The sequence below is a fragment of the Emys orbicularis genome, chromosome 17, assembly GCF_028017835.1.
Source record: "Emys orbicularis isolate rEmyOrb1 chromosome 17, rEmyOrb1.hap1, whole genome shotgun sequence".
NCBI classification, from domain to species: domain Eukaryota; kingdom Metazoa; phylum Chordata; order Testudines; family Emydidae; genus Emys; species Emys orbicularis.
Genome location: NC_088699.1, coordinates 12494398 through 12507866, shown reverse-complemented (window position 1 = coordinate 12507866; position 13469 = coordinate 12494398). Strand labels below are relative to the sequence as shown.

The window sequence follows — 13469 nt, the reverse complement described above, 5'->3', positions numbered from 1 at the left end:
GTAGATGCTCATGAAAAGATTAATTTAGTTCTAAAATGTTAATGATGGACCTTTTCCCCCCTTGGCCCTCCCATTGGTTTGAAGCGGGATTGTAAGTTTACATGTCTTGTGATACAGCCTTTCCTTCGTAGAAATAAAATACAGCCTGTGTATATGAATGCACTAAATGGAATGAAAATTGTGGCAATATTAGCCTGGAAGAACGCTGGCCAAATTCTTGCTTTCTCCCTAGCTATGTATCTCTCTGCAGGGTTCAGTTCTTAGACATTTTGTTACATCCTGTCCGAAAGTGTGGTGTAGTCCTGTCATACACAGGTACCACACACCATCACATCTGAGGAATGGATGACGCAAACTGCGCAGATAGCTTCATGTTTTCATATCAGCGTAAGGTTGTATAATGTGTCCTCGCTATATTAATGTGACTCTGTTATTTAGCTCTCCCAAAATGTTTTGGCCTTCTTATCTTCAAATGCCAAGCTTCTGTCAAAAGCTACGGGAACATTTATGTTAACAATAAAGAAAACAAAGCTCTTTGGTGTTCATTTGAGGAAGCCACTCAGTGAGTGGGAAATTCAGTAGTTTTGCATGCAAATCTGAAAGCCAAACAGAATGGTGCATCTTCATAAGAGCTATGGAAGAAATTCAGTTCTAACGTGAGCTGCTCTGCTGTCCCTAAGAAATGCTTCTTTCTGCCTTTAGAAGTCTTTGCACAGCTTGAGGGTGAGCTTGGAATGTAATGGTCTGACAAGTTCAACTGAGTGGAATTTTTCTTTGTCTTAAGTCACTCCATTCGGTGAAAGCATTGCACACTGAATCTGAACAAAGGGTTTGCTTTAATCATTTTAATTCAGATGATTTTGCAGAAGGTATAATTTTTGCTGTCATCCCACATGTTCTGAGTGGCCCTCTCATTAGGTTAAAAAACATGAATTGGCCAAAATGAGCATCTCACACAATTTAGGAGGACTTAATTAGACTTTTTCTTTTTTTAGCTTGGCAAGCAGATCATCATTTAATTTTGTTAATGTGAGTCTGTCTTTATTTCCAGCTGGTTCGCGCAGATTCAGTGGCACTCAGTGGCACATGCAGAACATCATTAATGACTCTGTGGAGAGCTCAGACGATGAATTTTTTGATGCCCGAGGTATGTACAGTTTTTTTTTTCTTCCCCCCCAGAATTTTACGGCAGGGATAGCTCAGTGGTTTGAGCATTGGCCTGCTAAACCCAGGGTTGTGAGTTCAATCCTTGAGGGGGCCACTTAGGGATCTGGGGCAAAATCAGTACTTGGTCCTGCTAGTGAAGGCAGGGGGCTGGACTCAATGACCTATCAAGGTCCCTTCCAGTTCTAGGAGATGGGATATCTCCATTAATTTATTTATTTTTTTATTTTAACACAAGTAACTACATTTGGATTTGCTTTTTAATCTTCTACCTGCCAGGTCAAGTTTTGTAGACCTTTCTCCTGCAAAGTCTTATGCATGTGCTTAAATTGCACACTGTGTGTATTCCCATTGGCGTCAATGAGGCCACTCAGGTTGTAAAGTGAAGCATACATGTGAATCTTTGCAGGATTGGAACCTAAAAGCCAAATCCTGAGGGACCTGATTATCTAGCCTATCAGCTAATCATCCCTTCATATGTCACCTATCACCAGAGCATCAGAAGTACTTTGCATCCACAGCTCCTAATGAAGTCCATGGGAGTTGCAAGTGCTCAGCACCTTTGAAAATTGGACCCTCCATCTTTACTCTGGCAAAACTTCCACTGAAGTCGATTCGAGTTTTGCAAATGAGTGAAAACTGCATAATTAGAGCTTCAGGATATGAGCCATAATGAATGCGGTCAACAGGTTAATCTGAAGGGCTAATTTCTTTCTGTAACCCCCTGGGGCACTTAGACAGACCACAAACAACTTTTACTAGGGAATTCTGGGTTGTCTTCTGTAACATGCTGGGGAGTTTTTGGATTGGAGCCGATGTGGTTTTGTCTACAGGAAATTAAAAATGCGAACAGCTAAACTGCAGGCTTCCATTGGGTCTTTTCCCACAGGAGATGATTGAGTCCGTCAATGTTGAGAAATCTACTTGTAGCAGTTTTGTAATGTGGGCTGTTTGAGGTGAATAAGATTCTTTTACACGCCAATAGATGATGCAAACTCAAGTTGCATTGGTGCCTGAATTCCAGGAGTGAAGAGGACTAGAAAAAGAGTTCAGTGAATTTACTGGATTTGTAGCACTTGGTAATTTTAAAGGGCGGAGCAATCTGTCTGGTCAGAAGCAAGAGGATTTCCCCCCCCCCCCCCCCAAGTTGGTTGATTATAGTGTGTACGTATGTGTTTGAAATAATGAAGAAACAACAACCCCACAGGCCAAAGCTAAAATGTATGTGCTTTCAAACCAGCATCTGGACATTTTTTTTCCATTTGATTGTTTTGGGTAATGGCATATTCAGCAGGCTTCTTTTGATGACTTCTTTTTGAAAAAACATTCAATGCTTAACAAAGAAAATGGATATTTTATTTCTAATGGCTGAGATTGTTAAATTTCCCCATCTGTTGATATTTATAGTACAGAGCTGACATTTTCCAAATGCTTCCACTCTCCGTTTGAACATGGCTTCTCTGGAGCAGATAGAATTAATTTTATGAACTTTCTAGGTTCTTGCCTCATTATTGTGTGTCTGTTGGATGTCTGGGGATCTTGATGGTGCTACAAAAGGTAATTGGTGTTTTTACGTCGTATCCAGGCATGCATGTTTGACTGCTTTGTCTGCTGTCTTGCAATAAAATTTCATAGCTCAAAATGGGTTTTCTTTTCCGTTGGTGGGATGATTGGAGAACCAGCCTGCATTCATTAGGGAGCCACCTGGTGGGTTGAAAGTCAGTAGGAAGGAGACATTTTGTTAGGGTTTTTTTTTTTTTTTTGGTTTGCTTGCGAAATCTAAGGGGGGGCGGAGAAGGCAAAAAGGCTGCTGCAAAGAAGATGACAGAGCAAATATGAAAATCTGCCATAAACATGAGAGCTGTAAAGTAGTGTAATGGAGGAGGTAGTTTGGCGAATTTAGGAAGAGGAAAATCCAAGCACTTTTGGTTCGAAGGATCAGTAGCGTAACTTCAGAGGAGATACAGCCACTGTCAGATTCTGACCCCAGGTCCACTGGTGGTAAATCTAGAATAGCTGAACTGATCTCAGTGGAGCTATTCTGATCTCAGTTACGTGAACATAAATCAGAAATATCCTTCTCTCTACCACAGGCTGTTTCATTCTATATGTATGATTAGTACGGCTGACATATTACCTGGGGAGAAGTGTGGTCTGAACACAGGACTAAGAGCCACGAACTTTTGAATTCTCTCCCTGCCTCGGACAATGGCTCCCTCTATGGCTTTGAACAGATTGCTTAGCCTCTCCCCTTCCATTTTGCTCTCTGTGAATCACTTACGGTAGCTGTAAAATTAATGCCAATTTGATACTTGGAAGACCAGGTGTCTGCCTAAGAGCTATATTTATTCCAGGGTTGAAAGGCAAACCCTTGATTTCTAAATCAAAGAAATAAAAATGTGTTTAAAATAAAATTTCATCATGAAATTTGGGACAAAATTCTATTCTTGTTCATACCCTTGCCATCCATGTGGGGCAGCGGAGGGCTGCAGAGGGGTATGCAAGGGTATTCGAATGGATGTCTTTCTGTGCAGTGCTGTAGTTGTGTTGGTCCCACGATATTCGAAAGACGGTGGGTGAGGTAATAACTTTTATTGGACCAACTTCTGTTGGTGAAAGCGACAAGCTTTCGAGCTTACATAGAGCTCTTCAGGATGCCTTTCTGGAAGATGTGTGTTAACTAAATATAAGTTATTGGGCTGAATGAAGTTGACTTGGGAATCTGTTTCCATGACTCTCAAATGAAACTTGCTCACATCGTATGGAATCACAGAAGATAGAAATGGACCCAGTAAAGTTACAGCTATAGCTCAGACAAGGTGGTGTTAATGTTCTCTGCATTTTCATCCAGAGGGACATGTGTCTATGACCTCCCCCTTCATTTATTTGTAAGCGCAGTTTCTAGAACAACATTTTCTTATCCCTGACCTCTGCGTAGTATTAGTATTATTGTAGTGCTAATGAGAGTATGCTGTTTAGGGCCTTTCCTGACTCTCAGAAAAATGCATAGCGTTGCAGGCTTCTTCTGTGCTTCTGTAAATTAGAATTAAAATATTACTGGGCTGTTCTATAGGGCCTTCCATCTGAAAATCTTCAAGTTGTTTACAAATAATTAATGGATTAAGTCCCACAACACTCCTGAAAGGTAGATAAATATTATTTACCCCCTTTTATATATGGGTAAACTGAGGCACAGAGTGATACGTGACTTGCCCGAGGTCACACAGCACATCTCTGCCAGAGCTGGGGATAGAACCCAGATCTCCTGGCTTTGAGCTGTGTTCTGTAAGGAAGAGCCTTGCACAGTTGCAGTATTTCTTACAGGGGCTGACTACAAGATCTCAGCTGCTGTAGTGGGACATTGTACAGAGCAGGTCACTGCTAGCATATGAAAAACCAACTCAAGTGACTAAAACATTCCTCAGTGTAATAGCTTCCTGAGGTGGGACCAAAGCAATTTGCATTATGCAAAGCTACTGTTGTAAGGAGGCTATATGATAGGTAGAGTAGATGATGACTCTTATGGCTCATTGTGATGCGTTCCATCTTTCTCCATGCTTTGTCCAGTGACTTACTATGGACAAACAAGAGTGGACAGTGTTAGCTAAAAAGCTATAGCCAAGTTGGCAGAAATTTGCACGCACACTGCCACACAATCCACAATCCACGGGCCTGACTCCGAGCCCGTTAAAATCAATTGAAGACGTCCCATTGATTTCAATCTTCAATGGGCTTTGGATCATGCCCTTAGCTACTGAAGTTGAGGTATGTTCATACATGAAACTTTGTATCCATGCCAACCTGTAGTGGTTGGTATGCACATACCCAAGCTGCGTTATGCATGTTTGAATATTTGGCCCTAAAAGCATGAAAGATCTTGGTACTTCTTGGAAGTGGTGCATTTTCTTAGCCAGAGTGATTTTGCTAACTTGGAAAAACATTTTTCCAACTAGAGTGATGACTTGGTGCTTTCATGAGTATATGGGGCTGACTTTTCGGCAGTATATGAGTAATGTAGTGGATCAGAGCTGTGCCAGCAACAATCATATTTAAACAAGGTTGTTGCTAGAAAAATATTAGCCATAAAATCCCTGTACATATTTGTCAGGGAAACCATGCTAACAATTGTGTTAGAACATGATTGAAAGAGTGCTGCAGGGTACTTGGGTGGGTGGCTTGTATAGCACAGGCTGTCTAGGATGGTTTTTAGAAGGAATAATTCCTGACTAATGCAGATTTCAGAGCAGGGAAAGTCTTATCCCATAAGGAAATGGAAAACAAGCAAAATGTGTGTCTCAAATTTTTCTCAAATATATACTTGAGATATGTTTTCTCAAGTATTTCAAATCTCTTTTCCCAGGAGCTCACTAATGCAAAGGAGGAGTAATTTCTTGGGACAGAGTGATGTGAATGAAGAGATGTAGAAAGAAGAGGATTCTGAATGTGCAGTGGAAGTGTAGAGCCAGATCTTCCACTGATGTATATCAGTATAGTTCTGTTGAAGTAACTGGTGATATGCCAATTCAAACCAGCTGAGGACCTGACCTATATTGTTGAACTGTGTGTATTTTTTTCAGTTATCGGTGAGGAGAGTGTAAAAAATACACATTTAACTGTCAAACAGTGAGCCTGATTTTCTTCTTCTGTTGGCACCACTGTAGCGTTTTAAGAGCCCTAAGAGAAGAATTGCCAGGCTTCCCTCATAGCTTTTAACAGTTAAAAATGATTTATTAACTTTCCTGAATGTGCTATTTTCACCTAGCACTTTTTTGCGGCAATAGGTGTGTCCTTAGTAGGTCTTGCCTTTTAATGCACTGAAAACACATGCTTTATTTTTCAGTGGTTTCATTTTAAGTCTAAATAGGCTCAGCCGAGGAATGTGATACCAATTAAGTAGAAGATAAATCACAGGAGTGATGCTCAATCCATTTAGCAATGGATGTGGACATCTGAGATTGAATTTGAGACCCAGTCTCGGCACTATGCTTCCATAATCCATATCTATTCAGCACCATTAACCTAAGGAAGAGCAAGGCTGTCTGGAGTTGCAGTTGTATTTTCAGAATAAAAGTAACAGAGACTGGCACATCCAAGAAGAAGTTTCAGTGCTACTGTGTTGGAGCCAACTGCACCAGCATAAAAGGATAGGAGGAAATAGGATAGTTATTTAGTGCTAGAAATAAGGGGAAAGCACTTTTTTAAGAGGTGTCAAGAACTTATTTTCCCTGGAAATAGATAATCTTATGCCAAATATACATGTACGGTTGCATTTAAAAGTTCTATTTCAATGTTTGCATTTTTAAAACCCATGACAAGGTAGCATACGTTTTGTGTGTGGATGAGATCTTTGATTTCCAGGGAAATCAAATAAGTTCTTGACACCTCTTTAAAAATTCTTCCCTTATTTCTGGCACCAGATAGGATACGTTATTTCCTCCAACCATTTTATGCTGATGCAACTGGCTCGAATACAGTGGGGCTGCTGCTTTTTCCCTGTGTGCCAGTCGTGGATACTTTTACTCTGCAAATACAACTGCAACTCCAGGTAGCCTTGCTCTTCCTTAGGTTCATGGTGCAGAAGCTAATCTCCATATGTGAGATTTTCTGTATAGTATTCTGTAATGGTTGTGTAACTCATCCTTGTTGTGGCTCTCTGTCTCCCTCTAGTAGATGGGCCATCTGAAGCTTTAAGAGGCAGTTACGGCCTTTGAGCTCACACATATGGGACATTTAGCTTGGGCAGTAGACACTCATCGTTTTAGATCCAGAAGTCACTGGTTCATTCCCTGCCGCTGACAACCTCCACAGGGATGTCATGTTAGGCTTGCTTCATGCTCCTTAGGTCTGTGGCTGCAATGGTCTTTGCACGGAATCGGTAGCTGCACTGTCTCCATGCCTATATAATTATGGATGCTGGCAGAGATACTGTCTCGTGTGTCTGCTTCAACGTCAGCAGTCAGTGCATCATGCAGCAACTGTCTCAAGATGGGGCATTTCAATATACCTTTTAAAATAAGCCTATTTTTAAATACGTAAGAGATACTTAGACACTGATGTGATGGGGCCATACGAGCACCTAGACGCCCACCTTGGCTTAGCTACAGTTACTTTTAATTGGCAATTTGACAGGAGACGGAGGGTATGTTTATACTGCAGTCAGGGACTGTAATTGCAGCACGTGTAAACATACCCCACCCCAGTAGCCTTTAACCCAGCTTGGGTACCAGAGCAGTGCGGCCATGGCAGCCCAGGCTTCCAAACGGGCAGTACAGATCTGCCTGGGTCCTCAGATAATTATTCGATCAGATAGCCTGCACTGAAGTCCATGGTGTTGTGGCTTCACTGCTGTTGGTACCCAAGCGGGGTCCAGTGAGCGAGCTCGAGTATGTCGACATGTTCTGCAATCACACTCCCAGTTGCAGTGCAGTCAAATCTATCATTAAACACACACGTGCCTGGATGACTATTCCTGGAAAGCCATTGCTAGATTGACACTTGCCTCAGTTACAGAATCTGGCAAGATGACCTGCATTCACAGCATGGTAGATGCTTCCAACCAGTGTGACAGGCTTCTGAGAGAGGAACCCATAGAGAAATTGTGCTGCAGTCCTCTCATTTCCTTACAAAAACCTCCCTCTTTCAGGTGGAGACCTCTGCCTTTGGAGAAGAGGGAAGGGGGACAGGAGGTGTGAGATCCTGTTCCTTAACCCTGCATATCTTCTTTGATTTTGCTTATGACACCCGTTTAGCTAAATGATGTCTCTTCCTGTTATACACATCTCCTATGAGCAGATGCATTCATTTCCCCCACAGCTTGCATACAGGTCCCATTAGCTGCTCTTTTGTAAAGTTAATGACTCTGCACAATACTTTGATTAGTAGTACATTACCATGAAAATGGAAGCAGTATGCAGCCTAGCTCAAGACAAGGAAATATATTTTTTTGAGAAGTATGGATTCAGAATACCAAAGACGAAAATCACTGGGATCATATAGCAGGTGCAATTAATACCAGGCAGTCTGGGCATAGAGTCACAGGGCTACAGGCAGATTTTGAGTGCACAGCTTGAGGTGCCTGATCTTCAGAAGGTGGGAACCCAGCATTTCCTGAAAATCAGGCCTTTCTAAGGGGTGTTAGGGTGTGGGACACCCAAATACAAAGACATCCAAAAAATCACTAGCCACTGTCGAAAAGCTTGGACTTAGGGTGATCAGATGTCCCGATTTTATAGGGACGGTCCCAATATTTGGGGCTTTTTTATATGGGCTCTTATTACCCCCCTGTCCCGTCCCGATTTTTCACACTTGGTCACCCTCCTTGGACTACATCCTTAAAGTTGTATGGTGTTCTATATAGGTATGATAGCCACCATCTTGGCTGACACCAGGGATTCAACCAGGGACCTCTAGTGCTAAAAGCAAGAGTCCCAAGAGCCTGAGCTAAAGAATCCGCCTCTGTGGCTGTAACAGACTCTCATCTTCTCGGAGGGTGGTGAAGCACTGGAATGGGTTACCTAGGGAGGTGGTGGAATCTCCTTCCTTAGAGGTTTTTAAGGTCAGGCTTGACAAAGCCCTGTCTGGGATGATTTAGTTGGGGGATTGGTCCTGCTTTGAGCAGGGGGTTGGACTAGATGACCTCCTGAGGTCCCTTCCAACCCTGATATTCTAAGATTCTATGAAAGATTAAATCATTTTATACCATTGTGCAAAGCCCTAATTGGGCCCAGCACAGGACATACTGTTCAACTTGGGATCGCTTACAAGATGAAGCCGGATGTGCATATCCTGGGGAAGGCCCAGAGCAGAACCACCAAATGGATCAAAGATAGAGGGTCTTGGATAAGTTGGTGCTAACTGAATTGTGTAACTATAATGGTGCCATGCACTGTAGATACTGCAGTGGCTGGTACCCTATAAATAGACGAGTGAGAGGTGGAATTTAGATAGCTCATCTCATCCAAGGACACCCAAGTTCCAGAATGGAGAAGAGGAAGCTATGTGAGTGGGAGGTCTCATTGTCAAACAGAAATGCCAAGACGGGCTCATAGAAATATATGTAAGGATGTTTTTGAACTAAGCAGCAACAGGGTTGGAGAGTGGGGACAGAGGGAGAAGCATGCGGACACTATGAAAATGTAATAAGAATAAACATCCAGCTCTTAGGATTGGGTAGGCATATCCCATGATAGCCATTCCCTGCAGTTGCCGTGGGCTTGGCGATGGGAAGACCTCTGTCCTTGTGATCGGCTTCTATTTAGGTGATTGATGTGATTAGAATGCACATTATGCCCACCTGAAATAAACATTTCAAACCTGTCACCATCTCCGTTCAAATCACTCTCGCCAGAGCTGATGGAAAGAGGTCCAGACTGCCACACACTGCGAGGGCTGCTGGCTTGTCTCCTCCAGCCCAGGAAAGACTAACCCCAGCCCCAAAGTCTGTTCAGGCCCTTCCTTCAGGGCACTGGTCTTCTAACACAATAAATCAGTTCCACATATAAACCTGGGCTTTCCTCCTGACTTGGGGTCTTCTGCAGGGGCACAGTGGTCTTTCCCCGGTGTGTCTTTCTGTTGTCAGGTCCTGGCACAGGATCCATTTAACTTCCTGCAGCTCTTCAGTAAGTGAACTCTTTCAAGCCTTTATAAGAATCACCTGACCCCTTCCCAGCTGCGTCTGAATCCCTATTCCAGGCTTAAATGCCTGTCTTTTGGAGGGCGGGGGGAAGGCTCTCTCTCCAAACTGGGCTGGCTGCAGGCCCCCCCCAGGCTTAAAGGGGCAGAACACGGTTACGCCAGGCCACAGCTTCAGAGCAGATCCACTTATTGTCTCAAACCTTTGAATTGGTTGTTTTTGCTGTTTGTAGTAGAGACTTGGCTTGAAAGGCCTGTTTTATTTTTTCTTCAGGTGCTTCGTTATACTTGCATGTTTAAAATTGCCTTTGGTTAAGCCTACGAGCAAAGTTGAAAAGCAGAGGAGGTTCTGACGTTGCACTGGAAAGAGAATACCTCGAGTGATGTTGATGAATCGGGAACTAGGTATTGGATCTGAATACACATACAATTGGTGTTTCATTCCCTAAAAGCCAAAGGCCTTTGGTTGGGCACCATTTCTACTATGAGCTTTAATAACTTTTTATGATTAGAAGGATAGTAATGAGTTTTTTAAAAAGTCCTTGAATGTCTCAAATTTCTGCTTTTGAGTCATCCTCAAAAAGTTGCTATTAGTGTTCTTTGCCCTTAGCACTTCTTGCAATAACACCAGCTGCTGATAGATTCTTTCAGAGAGTTGACAAAGGAATACGTTGAAGTGAGATTGAAGTATCTTGAGGGTGAGAGAAGTAGTTAGAATTGCTCATGTATAGAACATACCCTTTTAGCTGGGAGCAGCACTCCAGCTCATTCATCATGGCTACGGGAAGCAGAAACATATTTTTCAATCTCCTGGCCTTGGTACAGTATACAGAGCCACAGAGTAGTGAATAAATGAAGTGTCCTTTCAAACACTATTGTGACACAGCTAAAACAATTGTGTGTGTGTGTATGGAAAGGTTGTAGAAACAGCAAAGACGTATTTTGCAGCTAAATGACAGCTGTTCACTTCTGGTGATTGCCTTTCATTTCCCCACACACATTCTGGTGAGTAGAAAGAAATGGTGATCGCTGTTTGTACTGCAGTAGCAACTATGGCAGTCTGGTGTATAACTGGAGTCCTTTGTGCTAGGTGCTGTACAAACACCATAACGAAGAGATAGACAGTTCCTGCCCCAAGGAGCTTACAATCTAAGGTGATACAAACGACGAATACGGCATATAGATGGGGAGCACAAGATACTGATGAGACGAAAGTGGTCAGGATGAAATGTAGTGGTCGCACTTTGCTGTGAACTTTCCAAAACAGAGCGTGCGTGTGTGTATGCACGCGCACACACACACGCGCGCGCGCGCGCGCGCGCACACACACACACACACAGGGAGTGGGGTAGGGTAGGGTCAGGGGGAGATTTTCAAAGGCACAAATGGGAATTAGTCACCCAACTCCCATTGGCTTTAGTTGGCATTGGGTGCCTTACTGCCTGTGTAAATTTCCCTGGTGTGTATTACCAGCAGGTATACAGAAAGAACTTGTGGGTTTTTTTCTTTGGCACAGCTCTAATCAGCAACTGACCTCAGGGTGGCATGGGTGAGTACAGTGCTGTATGGCAGCTGTTACACCCCTGTGTCATCCTCATCAGTTGCAGTGCAGAGGGGTGGCAGGAGAGCGACTTCATGGGGCTGCTACTCCCTTTCCTGCATGGGTGGTGGGTAGAACCCTGGCTCCACCTCTCCCAATGCACTTGTTAGCACAGATATTGCGTTGGTGCAGATTGCTTCTTTCCCACTGGAGCCAGGGGGAGCCAGAGGCCAGAGTGTAGCTCTGATACATGCTGATTCCTGGTCTGCCGCTGGGGCCAGCACCTCTCTACAGGTTGCTTCTTACTCAGAGCTTGTGGCAAAGCCACAATTAGGGGGAAGTCAGGGAAGCAGGAATTGGCAAGGTCTGTTCATAGAATAAGTGGAAAGTAACTGTGAACCAGATTTTTAAAGGTACTTGGGCACATAAAAATGTAGATAAGCACCCAGCAGTGAAGCCACAACACCATGGACTTCTGTGCACAGAGCCAGCTCAGGTCCTATGTACCATTGATGTCCCATGTAAAGCAGCAGATAGCCATACTATTTCAATCTTAGGGAAATTCTGGACATTCCCCTCAGTAACACCAAGATTTGAAGGATAATTTCGAGGCTCTTGTACTGTTCTCTTAGTTAATGAGGTGATGCCGACTAAACCCCACCCTCTACCCTCATAAACACATGCACTCTTTTAATTCAGATATTTTTAACAAAGTAAATCTATATTTAGATCTTCCCAATGCAATACAGAATTTTAGATGCAAACTCTTCCAGAAGCCTGTGATTTTGGCAGAAGCCTGTGATCTAGTTATTGGTCTATAACTAGATAGTTATAGACCAATATTGTGGGAGCTAAAGGTACTGATGCAGAGAGAGGCTAAAAAATGTTAGAGTGACCTGCATATTGAATCTTCTTGTTCTCTTTCTGCCCTTCCCTTCTGCTCTGGGATTTTTCCCTGAAGATGAGTAGTTATCTTAGGATAATTATAGTTTGGGCAGACACAAAAAGCAAAGGTGCAGTGAATAAATTATATTTAATGCCCATCAGTAGCAACAACTGAAGGGAATCATGAAGGACAAATAAGTCCATTTACTGTTCATAATTTTGCCATTGTTTAAAGTAAAGTTCCTCCGTGCTCTACTACTTTGGGCTTGGTGCACGACTGTGCTTTGAGTTCTGCACAAGTGAATGGTTCTACATTACCAATTTCCTCATTCATCATGGCTTGGAAAAACTGCATTGAGCCATGGCTGGACGGCGAGGGGAGAACTCAAGCTTCTGAAGAACGCTGCTAAACCAGGAGCTGTCTGGCACTTGCTGCTCAGTGCCACAGCGAAGCATACAAATGGAATGCTGCTTTTGCCTTTGGGCAGCCCCATAAGTCATTCTGCCTCCTGTTGTTCTGTTAAAAGAACCAAGTGGTTTATATAAACTAAGCAGCAACATGCAGCAAAAATGGAAGAGAACAATTATTGTGCTACTCACCCATTTTTCCTGGTGTGTTTTGTTAGCGGGACGAAGACGGTATTGAGTTTGAAATCCTTTTAATAGGTTACTTGAGCCTCAGTTATAAGGCCTGTGGCATATAGGGGAGTAGGAACCCTGCATGAACTATCCATGTTGCCAGAGCCTGTATGGGGTGGAGAGCAACCACCAGCCTCGTATGGGCCGAGAATGGGTAGGCAGGGGCAGGGATTGGCAGAGCCAGAATGCAGAGCAGTCAGTAAGCTGGGGTGAGATTTAGGAAAGCACTTAAGCCTGTGCTTAAACTCATTCCTACTTGGAAAAGCACTTAAGTGTGTGCTGAAGTCCCACTGATATCACATATACCTAAGTAGAAATGGGTTTAAGCATATTCTTAAGTGCTTTACTGAATCAGGGCTGTGATGGCGAACTTGCCACTGAAATGATCGTATGATGACAAACCGGGCTGTCAAACATCTAGTGTTCTGACTTTCCTATGGGAATAGAGAGAAACAGGAGCTGGACTGGGAGGAAGCACTATATGCTACTGTAATCTTCAGAAATAGGGGAGATCTGAGAACAAAAAAATTAAGATGAGAGAATAAATACCGTGTGACAGATGTGTAGTCACTTTGCTTAATATGCTACTGGAAGGCACGCAGATACTACA

The 13469-nt window shown here is 43.2% G+C and overlaps 1 protein-coding gene across 1 annotated transcript in view; it reads left to right on the top strand.

Annotated features, from left to right (window-relative positions):
• Window positions 1-612: 612 nt before the first annotated feature.
• Window positions 613-13469, top strand: part of PITPNM3 (PITPNM family member 3) — a 240367-nt gene continuing 227510 nt past the window's right edge. Inside the window, exons 1-2 of the mRNA XM_065418512.1 lie at window positions 613-656; window positions 996-1147. Of these exons, the coding sequence (XP_065274584.1) occupies window positions 613-656; window positions 996-1147 (196 nt within the window). The remainder of the gene's footprint in view (window positions 657-995; window positions 1148-13469) is intronic.